This window comes from Wyeomyia smithii, chromosome 3 (genome assembly GCF_029784165.1).
Source record: "Wyeomyia smithii strain HCP4-BCI-WySm-NY-G18 chromosome 3, ASM2978416v1, whole genome shotgun sequence".
In the NCBI taxonomy this organism is placed as follows: Eukaryota; Metazoa; Arthropoda; class Insecta; order Diptera; family Culicidae; genus Wyeomyia; species Wyeomyia smithii.
In genome coordinates, this window is record NC_073696.1 from 276,435,636 (window position 1) to 276,448,388 (window position 12,753).

The window sequence follows — 12,753 nt, forward strand, 5'->3', positions numbered from 1 at the left end:
GTATATATAGCTGTCAAATCTCTGCTCGGCCAGCTGCACCGCCGGGGAAAAATACCCTTAAGTAAGATATCTATTACTTAAGCCTTCCCACGGACAATAAATTTCAAAGCGGCTCAATCAATAAGCAATCCTCAGTGAAAGTAAAGGCAATAAATACAGTAATAACGATACCGACGGACGAGCGCTGGTTTGTGCAATAGGGAGGACCAGCATACAATCCAAATGGCCGCACCACCAGAGTACCTACTGCTTACTGACTCGCGATAAGTCAGCCGAAAAAAAACATACCTCTAGCAAAATAAATAAAGACCCTAAAGAGCGGTATGTGACCCGTTTGACCAGATCGGGCCTCATCACCGTTGTAACTGCGGTGTAAGTGCCTCCACACGGTCGTACGTCCTGTGAAAATCCCGCCAAATCGCGAAGCCGGCAATTTTTGTCTCCCCATGTATGGAACACGTGAAAGGTTATGTTGGACAAACATTGCTCACGGGCCGGCCGGGGGATATCTCGGCGGGTTCCGCGGTCTTTTTAGCTCGCGCCTCCAATGATGTATCGTTCGTGTGACGTATGCGATAAGATACAGCTTTGTGCCGGAGGAAGCCAGGAAGGAAACGAAATCAGATTAACACCGCTCAGGAATGCAACCGCAGACAAACACCGAAGTGCATGATGTGAATCACTGTCATAATTGATCGAGTATCCGAGTTGGCCGTTTCGCTAATAGCAACGATCACGTCGGCCGTGGGTCAGCAGAATCATGCCTTCTTTGATTTTAAATAAATGTGTGTGTGTGATTGTGTGTATGAGTGAGTAGTTGGTAATTTTATTTGAAGAGAAACTTTAAATTTACATAATACAAACTTGAAACTTGAGACATTATCTTGTTATGTAACTTTCACTTCTTAGGTTGCGCGCTCAAGTGCTGGTAGATGGGAGTGACGTACGGACACACGGAGTCTTTTCGGTTGGTCCTCTTCTCGTTGCAATTAGGTTTCCACTTTTGCCGCCGATGAGGTACTCTATAGATACGTAATAATTATAATAATCGAAAAAACATAATTCCGTCGTCACTCTTCACTCTGGCAAGACAGCGAAGATGGGAAGGCTTTTACTATAAAACAGCTCTCATCGACAACTTTACAAGCGCCAATCTTTTTCATTTTAAAGTGCATCAATCCACCAGTGCCAAAACCAAGCAGACCGTCAGGATCAAGTGTTTTCGCAGCGAAATCTTGAACAGTCGTTGTCTTTCGCGGCACGGAAAATCTCCTCCAGGCCACTCTGGCGGGCGCGATCGGAGGGTGTCCTATTGAGAGAGAGAGAGGTAAATGATGATCACGTAAGCATTGTTGAAAGTGGATGCGATGTAGGGAAGACTTTTAGTATATTTCTTTATGGAGTTGGCAACACAGTTTTATAGATTTCAGTGTAATTTTCACTCAAAACTTTTAGATAATGAACTCGACTATGTCAATAAATGATCAAGTAGCAGAAATTTTCCACATTGAAAACTTACTCGTTGGCAACTTTCCAAAGCGTCTTCGCAAGGATATCAGCTTCGGGATTTATTCCGAGGCGAGTCAGTTCGCAGAACGATTTCTCCTCGCATCCAGCACCACCCGCAGCAAAGTAGTCGAGCAGCGATCGATGATGACCAATCGCAGCCGCCCGTTGGCGAGTCCCGCTTGCACCGGTTGCACTGATCGGCGTTGGAGTCTGCATCTGCACCGGAGTCCTGTGGAGTACGAAAGTGATAAAAATTGCAACACCAAAACACTTGTGCCAAAAAAAATCGTAGCAGCAAGCAACAGTAAGTAACAACAGGTTACCAACGCAATGAAGCACGAATATGAACGTAGATGGGAAATGAGCGACGCGGAAGGTTACGTAAAAATTCGACATACTCTTGCATAGGGTGCTTGCAATTTCACTTTCATCGGCCGCACCTGCTGACCACTATGGCCTGGTTGGATGCTGTGATGCGCCCCGATTTGTTACTCTTTGTTTCCTTTCTTCCTTCGACAGTAACCGTAATTGTGGGGCCATTCTTCCCACAAATAGGCCAACTATCGCGTAACAGATTCGATTGCCTCACCTCGTAGTTCGGCGCGGTTTTTTTTTCCTTCTCTTACTTTTGGGTTTAATTTTTGGTTTGATTCAATGAATTCGCTATCGGTGCGATATCAGCCGAGGCGGAACCGCTCTCAATTTTTAGGATGAGTGAACATTATTGTAGTAGATTTGTCGGTTATTTAACGTGAAGTCTGTTCGCAGGTTAAAATAGGACCAGTGTGTTACTAAACCTTCACTGGGTGACGTGAGCATCAGCTGGCAGGCGGAAAATTAGCTACCAAATATTAGTCGAATGGTGAGCGTCAATGTGGGTTAATTGGATGAGGTTATGTCTATTGTTGCGTTTGTTAGGTAATATCCTAAAGTTTGAAACGAAAATTAGACATCAGATAACATTAGCTACGTAAATCAGAAGTTGACTATGTGTATAGTTTTTATGCAACTGACGTAAACTCGGCATTCCTTTTTGCCTAATCCCGACCGGTTCAGTTTCTCATTTTCCACTAAACTCTAGACTAAATTTTGTTTGGTCCGATAGTACAGAAGGACGATTAGACAGTGCCAGTGGCGATCACAAGACCAATAATTCTTGAATAAGCTTCCTCGAATACTTAACCAAGAAAGACTAGTCTTTCGACCCGGAAGAGATTTCTTTCAAGTCACGGGTTAGATGGCTCAATCTCATCTCAACTGACAGTAGTCTTATTGTTATTCTACGAATTGTTCATAGCAATAGTGGGCCACTGTAACAGAAAAAGGATCCAGACCATACCCAATGAACTATGAAAATGCATTACTACTTTACGAGTTAAAGATGTCCAGCTTCTTCTTACACCTTCCTGGTGCTCTGCTGAAGATAGTTTTTGTGGCTCTATCGTCAGGCATTCTGGTAACATATGGTAACATGCCCAGGCCACTAAAGCCTGCCCCGCTGTATTACCTTCACTATATCAGCATGTTTGTACACCTCGTGCTACTCGTGATTCATGCGTCAGCGCCGCACTCCATTCCCAATTTACTGCCAAGAATCGATCGCAGAACTTTACGCTCAAAAACTTCGATCACTCGTCGATCAGCTTGCTTTATGACCGTGAAGGGCGACCGGGATGATCAGCGTCCTATTAGCTTTATGCGACTTTGCCAACTGCGGGACCTTATTTGATTACGTAGTCCTTAGAAGGCCCTGCAATCTGTCGTTGAACCTCGCGGCTCATATCGTTGTCACATGTCGCAAGAGTACCACTTCAAATGGTTCCCCATCAATCTCCGCTTCAGTACCAGCACCACCGAAACTCCCGCGCTCTCTGTCAGCTACTGTGTACTTTGTTTTGGCAGGGATAAAGCTAAGATTCAACCTCGCCCTACGGTCGATACCGAGCATATCAATGTCGTCAGCAGAACTAAGAAGCATACAGAACTAAGAAGCAGCAGAACTAAGAAGCATACGTTACGAACGCAACTGATGTCTTGCCAGCTATCCGCGCGCATGATTCAAAACCCTCCAGCGTCATACAACTCAGTTGAATTAGTTTCATCGGGATACCGTGTTCCAGCAGAATTTGCCACAGCTCGATTGTTTCACTGAGTCGTGAAGCGCTTTAAAATCTACAAACAGATGAATAGTCTGCAAGTTATACTTCCGGTACTTATCGAGGATCTGTCGTAGAGAGAAAATTTGAAGGATTCCGCTAACGGTCTCAATCTGAAGAACAGGATACGGGAGAGTTATGTGTATGCCGAGACGACCAACGTAATGCCTCGATAGATGCAACAATCCAGTCGATAGCTCTTCTTGTAGATTGGGCATATGAGGCCCTCCAGTTTCTCGGCATTTGTTCATTCATCTAGATCCTCAGTATGATCTGGTGGATCGCGCATTTAGAAATTCGGCCGGGATATCATCCTTCCCTGCGGCTTTGCCGTTTCCAGGTCACTAATCTTGGCAAAATTAGCTACGGCTTCCCATAAGTCGCCAAAGTGAGATGCTTTGGGCGGTACCAAATGCCAAGTGATATGCAACAACTTTGTCTTGTTGAGACCGACTGTGCAACATATCAAAAAGTCGAGCTAACTCATTTTTCGCTTCTTCAAATTTTTTCGATCGTCAGAATGGATATGCGTAGGTCGACCGCGGCGGGCGATAAATTTGGCGAAGATAAAGTGCCTCCTGCTTTTAACACTTTTTCAGGGTTCAACGTGGGGTTCTTACGGCGAATTGATTGTGGTCCCCGTGGTTCTGTGGTAAGCGAAGTCGGTTGGCTAGCTTTCTCACACGGTTGTGATGTCGGGTTCGATTCCCGATCAGTTCGAGGATCTATTCGAGCATGAAATTTTCTCAGCTCAGTCCTCCAGGCTAGCGTACGATATTGTTTTGTTGTTTACGGCGAATGGAAGATTATCTGGACCAAGGTTGTTAATACGATAGATTATCGTCGATAATCGTTATCGCCGTTACCGATAACGTATGGTATCATTATTGACGATGACGATACCGTCTTCAAACATTAACGATATCGGCGATAACGATAGTCACTAGACGTTATCAGCTCACTAACGCCTCAGTGCGTCTTGAACTGTCCTACAGATCAGACGTTTTTTCGGTTGCTTGTGGACTGGTCTTTGACTGCCTATAGCTTCAAAGTTTGTGTTTTGTCAGTGTGTCTTTTAAAGACTACCTGAAAGTTATTTCCCATCAGTCTTTCTCAAGACTACCTACTTTTGAATTTAACATTTGTTTTAACTTTTTTCGTATCACCTGAAATGGCTGGACGGAAAAAGAAACCTCGCATCGCTGCGAGGAGGAAAAGAGAGGCATCTCTTTCTGACACATAGAGTGTCTGTAGTGACAATCCTTTTGATATTTTGCCTGAGCAAGAAGCTGGTGAAATGGAAGTTACCAATAATGAAACTATACAAAATATAAAATCTTTAAAAAAGGAGAAAGTTCCACCTATTGTGGTAACTATTTCTTCTGAATTTAATATATTCAAAAAGGAACTTTCAACGTTTGTTTCTGACGTTAAAGTTACCTATCAAATTGGCCGTAGAGGTGAATGCCGCTTATTAGCCGACTCAGTAAAGGGTCGTGATCGTCTTGTTCAGTATATAACTGACAAGATGTACAAATTTTTTACATATGACACCAAGAACGCCAAGCCGTTCAAGGTTGTCTTGAAAGGTCTCACCAACGATCAAACCGTTGATGAGATCCAACTTACTTTGACAGAATTACTTGGCATAGCCCCTACCCAAGTAATTCTAATGAAACAAAAATCACGAGGCGAAAACAGTCAGAGAACTGGAATTTCCCTTGTTAATTATTTAATTCATTTTAACCGCAATGAGGTTAACAACTTAAAATTTTTTGAAAAAGCACATGCTTTGTATAATGTGCGTGTAAAGTGGGAAATTTATAGGAAGTATGGCGGAGGTGAAAAGCATATCACCCAATGCCGTACTTGCCAACGTTATGGCCATGGTTCCAAATTCTGTAACATGGACCAAAAATGTCTTAATTGTGGAGACTCTTCTCACAAAAAGGACACATGTCCTGTGAAAGAGAGTAAAAATTTTCGCTGTGCGAATTGTAACGGCAACCATATGTCAACTTTTTACCAATGCCCAGTCCGTTCAGCAATTGTTAAGGCAAGGCAAGGTAAACAAAATTCAATTTCTCAATTAAAACCAACTTCAAAACAAAATTCTCCAAGCGTACCAGTGACGCATAGTTTACCTACTCCTTTGCATACCCGTTTAACTTATGCACAGGTTACAGGGAGTTCGAACATTATACCGCCTAGTGTTGGTAGTTCGAAAATAACCGTTAATATGGGTAAGCAAAACACGCTAGAAAATAATTGTACACCTATCACTCCAGCTAATATTGCTACCGAAAATATTTTTTCTAACGTCAACTGCCTGAGGCCTATTACGGCAGGTAAACTTTCTTTTTTGCAACAGGCAATGTTCGATCTTATGAACGCCATGTTGCAGGCAAAATCAATGTTTGAAGCCATTCAAATAGGCACAAATTTTACTATTAAAATTGTTTCTAATTTAAAATTTAGCAATGATTTTAAATAAAACAATTAAAATATTAAATTGGAATGCTCGCTCATTGAAGGCCAATGAGAATGAGCTTTTTAATTTTTTAACAGTAAATAATGTGCATATTGCAATTATTACTGAAACATTTTTGAAACCTAACATAAAATTTAAATATGATCCCAATTACGTGGTTCATAGATATGATAGGATTCAGGGTTCCGGCGGTGGAGTTGCAAGTGTTATTCATCACCGAATCAAACATCGTGCTCTTCCCCATCTTGAGACGAAAGTTATTGAAACTTTGGGAATTGAAGTTCAAACTGAACTTGGGATTTTATTCATTGCCGCAGCATATTTACCATTTCAATGCACACGCGAGCTCAAAAATTATTTTAAAGGTGATTTACAAAAACTCACCAGAAATCGTTCGAAATTTTTCATAATCGGCGATTTTAACGCTAAACATCGTTCATGGAATAATTCTCAAAGTAATTCCAATGGCAAAATTTTATTCAATGATTGTTCTTCAGGATACTATTCTATTTTGTCTCCGAATAGTCCTACATGCTTTTCTTCTGTAAGAAACCCTTCAACAATTGATTTGGTGCTAACAGATCAAAGTCATGTATGTAGTGATTTGATCACACATGCTGACTTTGATTCTGACCATCTTCCAATAACTTTTTCTTTATCACATGAATCAGTTTTAAGCCCTATGAGTTCTGTTTTTAATTATAACAAGGCTAATTGGGAAAGATACAAAAATTATATTGAGAGAAATTTCAATAATGAGCTTGATTTGCAAAACGAAGTGAATATTGATTCCGCTTTGGAAGCATTAAAATGTGCAATTGTTGATGCCAGGAATTATTCTGTTCCAAAGGCTCAAGTGAAATTTGATTCATCAATAATTGACGAAAATCTTCAACTTCTGATTCGTTTGAAAAATGTCCGCAGACGTCAATATCAACGTTCTTGTGACCCTGTTTTTAAAACTATTTATAAAGATTTACAGAAAGAGATTTAACATAGATTTACTCTTCTGAAAAATCAAAATTTTGAGACTAAAGTTGAAAAATTGAAACCATATTCAAAACCATTTTGGAAGCTGTCGAAGATTCTTAAGAAACCTTCAAAGCCTATTTCAGTTTTAAAAGATGGTGAACGTTTCCTTGTATCCAATGAACAAAAGGCTCAAAGACTTGCTCAGCAGTTTGAGAGTGTTCATAACTCAAATTTGAATTTTGTGAGTCCAATTGAAAATGAAGTCACACGTCAATTTGATTTAATTTCTTCCCAGAATTTTTACCTGCAGAAATAATTGAAACTAACTTGAATGAGATTAAATCAATTATTAAAAATTTCAAAAATATGAAAGCACCTGGTGACGATGGAATCTTTAATATACTAATCAAACATCTCCCTGAGAGCACAATGGAATTTTTAGTGAAAATTTTCAATTGCTGCTTCAAAATTGCATATTTTCCCAAATTATGGAAGAATGCAAAAATTACTCCAATTTTAAAACCGGATAAGAACCCAGCTGAAGTTTCAAGTTATCGACCAATCAGTTTGCTTTCTTCAATAAGTAAACTGTTTGAGAGAATTATTCTTAACAGAATGATGTCACACATCAACGAAAATTCAATTTTTGCAAATGAACAGTTTGGATCTCGCCATGGGCATTCCACAACTCATCAATTGCTCAGAGTTACTAATATGATACGAGCTAACAAATCTGAAGGTTATTCCACTGGAGCTGCTCTTTTAGACATAGAAAAAGCATTCGACAGTGTTTGGCATAAAGGTTTGATTGCGAAATTGCAAACTTTTAATTTTCCAATTTTCCTAGTCAAAATTTTAAAAAATTATCTTACTGATCGAACTCTGCAGGTTGTCTATCAGAATTCAAAATCTGATAGATTTTTTATTAGAGCAGGTGTACCTCAAGGTTCAGTCTTGGGTCCAGTCCTGTACAACATATTCACTTCAGATCTTCCTGATTTGCCTCCAGGATGCACAAAGTCATTGTTCTGCGATGACACAAGCATTTCCGTAAAAGGAAAAAGTCTTCGTGTCATATGCAGTCGATTGCAGAAAAGTTTAGATATTTTTTCTTCCTACTTGCAAAAGTGGAAAATCTCTCCCAATGCTTCTAAAACTCAAATGATAATTTTTCCGCATAAGCCTAGGGCTTCTTTCCTCAAGCCAAACAATAATCACGTTGTCAAGATGAATGGGGTTATTTTAAGTTGGTCCGACAAGGTTAAGTACTTGGGACTAATTTATGAAAAAAAACTTATTTTCGAAGAGCACATTGAGAGTATACAAGCCAAGTGCATCAAATATACGAGATGTTTATATCCTCTCATTAACAGGAATTCTAAACTTTGTTTAAAGAACAAACTTTTGATTTACAAACAAATTTTTAGACCAGCAATGCTTTATGCTGTACCGATCTGGTCAAGTTGCTGTTCAACAAGGAAGAAAACGCTCCAAAGGATTCAGAATAAAATTCTGAATATGATTTTGAAGCGTCCTCCTTGGTTTGGTACACTCGAATTACATAGACTTACTAGTGTTGAACCATTAGAAGCTATGTCAAATAAAATTATTAACAATTTTCGACAAAAATCGTTGCTATCCTCAATTGCTACGATAAGCTCTCTTTATAGCCAATAACTTAGCAATTAAGTTAGTTGTAAGTTTACTTCCCCTTTTCTGACAAGTAGGTTTAAATCCCTACGAATGATAAGTCCTAATTGCGAAAGCAAACAAATCCTAACAATTAAAATTACAAATTTCTAACAGTGTTGAGAAGTCACCATTTGTGATTGGACACACACACTCATTATTTACTAATATTTATCATAAATACCTAAGCTACTAACAAATCCCCCCTTAAAAAAAAAAAAGCTCACTAACCTTTTATGCCTGTTTTGTCTGCTGTGGTAGCGAATGGTGTACGACTTGATCGAAAAGCAGGCATGGGGTGAGGAAATGTTTTTTCACTTCGGAGGGTTGGAGACGAAACATCACTAGGCAACAGGAAGAAACTTTTCCTTATTTGTTTATGTTTCGCTTCTCATCAGGGAAATAAATTTATCAGTTTTGATTGTTTTAGCTTATGAGGCGCTTTTTAAAGCACAAATTGGAATAGTAAGGTATATAGCATTGTCATAGTTGCATTTAAAATGCATCAAATGATATATCTAATAAACAGTGGTGGGCACCATTCCGCTAATTCGCTCATTTGCTAATTAGCGACGCTAAAATTCAGTTAGCGATTTAGCGATTTCGCTAATTTTTGAGCCGGTTAGCGAAACTGTTAGCGTCGCTAAAAGTTTGACCTTCGAAACGCTAATCGCTAATTCGCTAATTTTTGTGGAGAAGCGACAATAGAAATATTTAGAAAAACTGTGAATTGCTGATGGCGTACGTAAATTGCTTCGAAAGATGAACATACTTTACTGCGAAAGTTACTTTTGTCAGATTTTTTTTACCCTAGAATAGAGTTCCAGTTATCGTACAAGCCACAGGAGCATTTCGAAGAACAAGCACAAGGTCTAGATTGAATTTTTGGCACACCAAGAACACCAAGAAAATAGCAGAAAAATTAGAATTTAAAGAGAAGAAAAGGGGAAGGCCAGCAAAAACTTGGAATGACACAATCAATGAAGACAAATCTAAATTAAATGATATTACTGAAGTAGGATGGCACAATCTGGCAATGAACAAAACAGACTTTAAAAACAAAGTGGAAGAAATTTATAATATAGAGGGCAGTGAAGAAGAATCTGGTTCTGAAATCGAATAAGTTATGAATGAAACCATAACTGTAAAACAAAATTTGTCGAAATTAAAGAATATCAAAACATTATTTATTGGTTGTAGAAAGCATCAAAATATAATTCCTAAATCACATCACTCAAATAATCAAGCACCTTTTTACAAAACAAAATTAATAGCTCAATGACATGATGTATTGCAGTCTTCTGATCTTAAAATCTACTAGAAATAAAACACTCAGAAACATCATACACTTATTTTATGATCAATATGGCCTTCTTATAATCAGGCTATAGACGTTATTTTTTGCGCTTTCTACTTCAAAGGTTTGCAGTTTCAACTATGGAAGACACTCGGCTGGGATCTTCTTTACATGCCCTAGTGATTCTTGTTGTATTTTGTAATTCAATTATATTAATCTCACATTATATGTTCATTATCATATCTATATTGTTTCGATGACTTTGTACGATGAATGGTTGCGCTGCAATGTTGTTGTAATAACTGATTTTAATTCATGTTTCCAGCCGCAGAAATCAACACAATAACATGTCGTGAATTTGACAATGATATGTCGTGAAATAGACTAATATTTATTTCATCCATTTTATTTAAGCACAACATAACGGACACTTTCCATACATTGAACAAAACTAGATAAATTCTTCCTATACCGCCATACAAACAGCATTTCATAATATTATTATTATATACGGGTCGATTTCTTTGATACGAAAGTAACATCAAATAAATCGAAAGTCTGAACACAATAGCAGAATCCCAATGACTCTACTATTGTTTTCGGGCGGGGCTTGCCGACGGGAAAAGGATTTCGGAATGCGCTGCAAGTACTCAGTCATTCTGTCATGGATCTTTGGAAAATCGGTAGAGCTAACACCTTCTTGATCCCGAAACAAAAAAAATTGCAGAAATGAAATTATACTGCAGCTGTCTTTGTTTCACATTATCACTGCCAGACAGTGGGAGAGAGATAGGTTCCACACACACACACACCAAGAACTTTGATGAATTGCAATGCGCTTGAAATTATAAGAACTTTGGTTCTATTTTTTCGATTCAGATAATAATTGAATTTTCAAGAAAACATCCCTAAGAGTATCTATTTTCAAAGCAAGCTAAATAACTTTTGTTATTCTTGTTTTTACAAAATCAAATATGAATACCGTTTCGTGAACCTCTTACTGTAAATAGCTTCAAAAGGTAATTGTTTTCGTTTGTTCAACCAAAATAGATCAAAGGGGTCCAAATCTTACAAAATATGAGCAATAAATATAGCGATATGACTATTTACATATTAAAAAGTTAGCGATTAGCGATTAGCGAAAGTTCCGCTAATGTGGGTTTAGCGTTTAGCGTTCAGCGATTATCGAGCTAAATTTCCCGGTTAGCGACTTAGCGATTAGCGTCGCTAAATTTTCGGTTAGCGGTGCCCACCACTGCTAATAAAGCAAAAGATGGTATTGCAGTGGATGGTAATAAACAAACGTTATTGATTCGATACCGTCCAGTAGCTATCGTCATTGACAATGATGATAATGTCTGAAGACGTAAGCGTCATCGTCGATAACGATAACAGACGGTATCGTTATCGGCGTTTACGATAAATTATCGATTAACAACCTTGATCTGGACACTGTGTAACCTTTCAGCAACTCCCTAATCTCTTCCATGTATGCATCTTCCAGGGCATACCGTAAAAGCAAATATCTTAAAATAACAATATAGTTCACTCTAGGATTTCCCATATATTTCCGTGAAGACAGACAGGGAACACCCCCTCTTGTGGTGGAAGAGGTAACTAAACTCATTGCACAGTGGTACAGTAAGGCATTTTAGGCGGGCATAAGCTTTCCGTTGCGATTTTGGTTTGCGGTTTAAAGCCATAGTTTTTGTAAAAAGTTGTTTTTTATGCATAGTCCTCTATTTATGTGCAAATGAAAATTAGGGTGGTCCTAAAATCAACGAACTAAAAACAAACTAACTTGTTTTTATTAACATAAATAATTGTAAACATTCTTTGGCAAACTTGTAGATCAACTAATTCTAAGTAACTTTTTTGTAGACAATAAATTTGGTTTCCAAAAACAGTCTTTTCGCTCAATTTTTTCAATTCAAATTTAAAAACAAAGTTTTCTTCGTTAACTTTATCAAAATACGCCAATTTTGACGAAAAAACATTGTCGATATATTGTACAGATGAAGAGTTTTCACTATTTCTATTTTAAAAATAGGCCCTTTTAAAATATTAATGTCTCCGTTTAGGGCAAACATAAAAAATATTTTTTTAGTTCATTTGAAAGAACAAATATTGTATAAATATTGTGAAGAAATACCGAAAGTTGCTTAAAATTAGTTGATCTACAACTGTGCCGATGAATGTATACATTTATTTCTGCAAATAAAAAAGTTAGTTTTTTTATTTAGTCGATTTCAGGAACACCCTAATTTTCATTTGCACATAAAATATAGACTAAATAGACTAAACTCATGTCCGCCTACATTGCCTTACACGCTGCTTAATTTCAACTCTAATCTGATTAGGATCTACTCAGTTTGGTATTCTTATGCAAAATGTCAAAAAGTGAGTTATCGGGTACTGGATGATTGAGTAACATTTACCCAAATTTTCATAATCACCATGTTTACTCAGTTTTGAGTTATTATCCATGATCTTTACTCACCCCTGAATATATGTATATGTCAAAAGTTTTCAACAGCGATATTATCTGTTTCCGAAGAACAATTGGTGTCGCTTTTTATTCGTTTGCTAGCAGTAAGTATTTGATCTTTCATCAAGTCAATAATTTCCTAATCAATTAC

The 12,753-nt window shown here is 38.0% G+C and overlaps 1 protein-coding gene across 1 annotated transcript in view; it reads right to left on the minus strand.

Moving 5' to 3' along the window:
* Positions 1 to 909: 909 nt before the first annotated feature.
* The window catches only part of LOC129732105 (uncharacterized), a 39,942-nt gene continuing 28,098 nt past the window's right edge, over positions 910 to 12,753 (minus strand). Inside the window, exons 5-6 of the mRNA XM_055692620.1 lie at positions 1,520 to 1,738; positions 910 to 1,309 (exon numbers count right to left, since the gene is read on the minus strand). Coding sequence (XP_055548595.1) covers positions 1,213 to 1,309; positions 1,520 to 1,738 — 316 coding nt within the window. The 3' untranslated portion in view covers positions 910 to 1,212. The remainder of the gene's footprint in view (positions 1,310 to 1,519; positions 1,739 to 12,753) is intronic.